Genomic DNA, 5640 nt, shown 5'->3' with positions numbered 1-5640 from the left:
TTGTAAACGGTGAATTGGGCTATGAACTGGACTCTGCGTCTTTGCGCATGCTTGAGATCCCGCCGCCCTCCCCCCTCCCTCCCTCCCAGGTCGTGACCCGGAAGTCGAAAGAGGCGATAAGTTGTCGCTAATAGCGCCGTTTGCATTCGCAGTACTCCTATTGTCATCATGCACGAAATGTGGAGGGACGTAGCTTCACCTTGCTCTCCGTTCGCCATCTTTCTCGAAATGTTGATGTTGTTGTTGTTGTTGGTAGTGGTGAAGAGGTCAAGCGGAAATGGCTGTATCACCACTAGTTGTTATGAAAACAGCGCCACGTATCGTACTGGGATATCACATGCTTTCGGCCAATGATTCGCTTTATTCACTGCCATATATATTAGGATAATAGCAGTTGCCCCAAAAAATAGCACTGTCCGAATAAAGCTAGATTCGAATTGATACCATCATGTAAACTTACTGAGTGAATGGCTTTTGATTCCGCTTTTGCACATAGAAAATCGACAGCTGCACAGCTCTGGAGCTGATATTGTAGTTTGGAGTCCTGTCTCCAGCATGTTATGGTTCCACACGCTGTGTGTGTGTGTGTGTGTGTGTGTGTGTGTCTCCAGCATGTTATGGTTCCACACAGTGTGTGTGTGTGTGTGTGTGTGTGTGTGTCTCCAGCATGTTATGGTTCCACACAGTGTGTGTGTGTGTGTGTGTGTGTGTGTGTCTCCAGCATGTTATGGTTCCACACGGTGTGTGTGTGTGTGTGTGTGTCTCCAGCATGTTATGGTTCCACACGATGTGTGTGTGTGTGTGTGTGTGTGTCTCCAGCATGTTATGGTTCCACACGATGTGTGTGTGTGTGTGTGTGTGTGTGTGTGTGTGTGTGTGTGTGTGTGTGTGTGTGTCTCCAGCATGTTATGGTTCCACACGGTGTGTGTGTGTGTGTGTGTGTGTGTGTGTGTGTGTGTGTGTGTGTGTGTGGTGTGTGTGTGTGTGTGTGTGTGTGTGTGTCTCCAGCATGTTATGGTTCCACAGGAAAGCCACAGGCGTGCTGATGAGACGGCAGCCACTCTACCAATTCATTTCTTCTTTGAGTCGTCAATGTATCGTCTGTGCCAAATTATGTGCCAAATTTTAGGTTTTTATTTATATTGCAGTTTTTTTTTTCTCTCAATACCGTGTCCACTTTTTTATGAAACTCTTCACACAGTGGGCTATACAGACACACACCTCAGAACAACCTTTGGTGCAAAGTGCACTACAACCACCAAAACACTTCATACTTCACCCATCATCTGTAGTGTAGTGTAGTGTGACATCACCATCATCTGTAGTGTGACATCACCATACATCACCATCATTTGTAGTGTGACATCACCATCATCTGTAGTGTGACATCACCATCATCTGTAGTGTGACATCACCATCATCTGTAGTGTAGTGTGACATCACCATCATCTGTAGTGTAAAATCACCATCATCTGTAGTGTGACATCACCATACATCCCCATCATCTGTACTGTAGTGTGACATCACCATCATCTGTAGTGTAAAATCACTATCATCTGTACTGTGACATCACCATCATCTTTACTGTATTGTAAGGTCACCATCACCAGTGTGTGGTTCATCTTACCCATTGCCCTATTTGCCCCTACAGCCTCTGATGACTGCCCCTTCACCTACCCCCCTGAAGAGGCGGTGAGCATCGCCGTGACAACGCCCTGCCTGAGCCCCTGCTCCCCCTCGCGCCGCCGCCTCAGGCTGCCCCTCACCCTGGCGAAGCCCCCCGGCGTCCACCGCGCCACGCAGACGGACGTGCCGCACCTGACCCCCGAGCCCAGCCGGCCCGCCCAGGCCCCCGCGCTCCTGGCCCCCTCCTCCGCCCCCCTCTCCCCCTGCCCCGGCCCCCTCTCCCCCTGCCCCAGCCCCGTCCCCGTCAGGAAGAAGGCCTACGCCAAGTGGGAGAACCGCGTCTCCACCATCCTGCCTTCGGAGGAGGAGAGGAGTGAGAACAAGCCCAGCTATGAACACCTGGAGAGGGTAACTTAAAAATAATCACATCAATACTGCACCCAAACACACACACACACACACATGCTCTCACACACACACACACACACACACACACATGCTCTCACACACACACACACACACAACCCACACATGCTCCTCACACACACACACACACACACACACACACACACATGCTCACACACACACACACACACACACACACACACACACACACACATGCTCTCACACACACACACACACACACACAACACACACACACACACACATGCTCTCACACACACACACACACACACACACACACACACACACACACACACACACACACACACACCACACACACACACATGCTCTCACACACACACCACACACACACACACACACACACACACACACACACACATGCTCTCACACACACACACACACACACACACACACACACACACACACACACTCACACACACATGCTCTCACACACACACACACACACACACACACACATGCTCTCACACACACACACACACACATGCTCTCACACACACACACACACACACACACACATGCTCTCACACACACACACACACACACACACACACACACAGGAAACAAGAGGCAGCGAGGAGTGAGAGCAAGCCCAGCTATGAGCACATAGAGAGGGTGACTTAATAATCACATCAATACTGCACCCAAACACACACACACACACATGCTCTCACACACACACACACACACACACACACACACACAGGAAACAAGAGGCAGCGAGGAGTGAGAGCAAGCCCAGCTATGAGCACATAGAGAGGGTGACTTCACTCCACTCCACACTGTCACATCTCCCTTATTCCACTGATCCCTTATCCCTCCCTTAAACACACACATACACACATGCTCACACACACACCTTAAACAGGGAGGGGGCCAAACACACACACACACATGCTCACAGACACACCTCATACAAGGTTAGCCAGGCTAGTTAGGCTGTGTTGTGGTTTAGCTGTGCTGCAGGCTACAATGGGACCATGTTCATTATAGTTTGGAAGTCATAACAAATGTAACATTTTACAAAATGGCGGTAGCATTAAATCAGTTTTCTACTTAAAGTTGATTTTGAAAGAAGAGATGGATTGTTATTATTATTATTATTATTATTATTATTATTTGTATTAATATTATTATTATTATTTATTAAAGTATTAGTTAGATAGTGGCTCGTGCTGCCCTTGTGTTGTAATGTTGCCTTGCTTGAGCATACTAGTGTCTGATGGGGTAGGTAGATAGCAGGAACAACTGGTAAACGTTTAGTGTACATAATGTATATTTATAATTAACCCTGTGTGTGTGTGTGTGTGTGTGTGTGTGTGTGTGCCAGGAGAACGAGTCTCTGAAGAAGAAGAATGCGTCTCTCTGTCGCAAGCTCAAAGACGCGGAGACGGAGGTGAACATTCTAAAGACGCTTATGAGGAGTCACGCTCTTCATCCTGTGGACGAAGACTCCTCATCTTCCTCCTAATCATACTCAACATGTGTGTGTTCGTTTGCTCGCGTGTGTGTTTGAAGCACTGTGGGACTCTTCCTCTTAATCAAACTGGACATTGTGTGTGTGTGTGGTGTGTGTGTGTGTGTGTGTGTGTGTGTGTGTGTGTGTGTGTGTGTGTAGAGATGTGCCATTAGACCTTCTTTCTCTCTGATTATACTGAAATTGTGTGTGTTGAGGGCATTGAGGATCTGTGCTGGCAGCCATGTCTGAGGAGGTTACTAAGAGGTCGACAGCCCAGTCACACCTGTCCAAGTCCACAGCTCGTTCAGAGAGGGAGAGAGAGGCTGAGGGAAAGAGAGAGGTTGATCAAGTCCACACCTCCTTCAGAGAGGGAGAGAGAGGCTGAGGGAGAGAGAGAGGCTGTCCAAGTCCACACCTCATTCAGGGAGGTAGAGAGAGGCTGATCAAGTCCAAGTGTAGGGTCCACACCTCCTTCAGAGAGGGAGAGAGAGGCTGATCAAGTCCAAGTGTAGGGTCCACACCTCCTTCAGAGAGGGAGAGAGAGGCTGAGGGAGAGAGAGGCTGTCCAATTCCACAGCTCGTTCAGAGAGGGAGAGAGAGGCTGAGGGAGAGAGACGCTGTCCAAGTCCAAGTGTAGGGTCCACACCTCATTCAGAGAGAGAGAGAGAGAGGCTGATCAAGTCCACACCTCCTTCAAAAAGGGAGAGAGAGGCTGATCAAGTCCACACATTCAGAGAGAGAGAGAGAGAGCGGCTGATCAAGTCCACACCTCATTCAGAGAGAGAGAGAGAGAGAGAGAGAGAGAGGGAGAGAGAGAGGCTGATCAAGTCCACACCTCATTCAGAGAGGGAGAGAGAGAGAGAGAGAGAGAGAGGCTGATCAAGTCCACACCTCATTCAGAGAGGGAGAGAGAGAGAGAGAGGGAGAGAGAGAGAGAGAGGGAGAGAGAGAGGGAGAGAGAGAGAGAGAGAGAGAGAGGAGAGAGGCTGCCTTCTACTTTCAGCACATCTGTCTGTGGTCATATAGGGTATATCTAGCACACTGTAATCTTACGGTATCCTGTACAGCTATCAAATACCTTGTTTGCTGCCAGTATTTATTCTTTGAACACTACAATAACTGAGTTTGTGATTTTGTTGTGCCCTACTGTAGCGTGCTGTTGTGTACATTGTGCAAGTGTCTTTGGTCGTTTAAATAGGGTTTTCTTTAGAGAGTTTGAATATTGTTTATACGCGCTGAAGAGGCCGTTTGTATGCTTCAGTAGGTATCAGAGAGGTATCACACCTGTACACAAACCTGTACACAAACGTATTTACTATGTTGTCTGCCACTGTGTTTGTTGTTAAGTTGGTGTAATTGGACCTGTTGTGACATACGTAGTTGGGTTTGGCAGCAATAGCGCCCTACACCGGACTGTCTTAAGTTATATCTTTGGTTGTGGGGGATAGTTATTTACCTCTCAAGTGTCGTGTGCGCCTACGTGATTGTACATTAAAATAATTGTACTGTTGGCCATAAGAGTGTGCGTGGCTCATGTGACACAGACTATGGAGCACATTGTTAAGATAGCCAGAACTATCATATTTCTGTATTGTTATTAAAATGACTTCTATTATTTCACTTTAAATTATTCAATATTTTTAAATCTCACTGAGCAACCAATTCTGCACCAAGGTTCGGTATGACTCACGGGCACCAACAGTAATAAATGTTAAACGTATTAGTCCCTCATTTGGTTTTTGTAATTAGTAAGATGAATGATTAATCAGATAATGTGTGTGTGAAGGGAACATTTGATCATGTGTGTGAAGTGATAGTTAGATAATGTGTGTTATGGGATAATCATATAATGTGTGTGAATGGGTAGTTAAATAATGTGAATTAATGTGTGTGAATAGATAATCTGATAATGTGTGTGAATGGATAGTTAGAAAATGTGTATTAATGTGAATTAGATATTTGTGTGTGAATAGATAATCTGATAATGTGTGTGAATGGATAGTTAGAAAATGTACGTGTGTGTGTGTGTGTGTGTGTGTGTGAATAGATAGTTAGATAATGTACGACTGTGTGTGTGTGTGTGAATGGACCGTTAGATAACGTACGTGTGGGTG

General features: G+C 46.8%; 1 protein-coding gene across 1 annotated transcript in view; it reads left to right on the top strand.

The window, feature by feature from the left end:
* LOC105909226 (RAS guanyl-releasing protein 1) overlaps positions 1 to 3686 on the top strand; it is a 39235-nt gene extending 35549 nt beyond the window's left edge. The window contains exons 16-17 of the mRNA XM_042709802.1: positions 1652 to 2034; positions 3368 to 3686. Coding sequence (XP_042565736.1) covers positions 1652 to 2034; positions 3368 to 3538 — 554 coding nt within the window. The 3' untranslated portion in view covers positions 3539 to 3686. The remainder of the gene's footprint in view (positions 1 to 1651; positions 2035 to 3367) is intronic.
* The last annotated feature ends 1954 nt before the right edge of the window (positions 3687 to 5640 follow it).

The sequence above is a fragment of the Clupea harengus genome, chromosome 14 (assembly GCF_900700415.2).
Source record: "Clupea harengus chromosome 14, Ch_v2.0.2, whole genome shotgun sequence".
NCBI classification, from domain to species: Eukaryota; Metazoa; Chordata; class Actinopteri; order Clupeiformes; family Clupeidae; genus Clupea; species Clupea harengus.
Note: the sequence above shows the minus strand (reverse complement) of the source record. Positions and strands in the feature narration are given on the sequence as shown.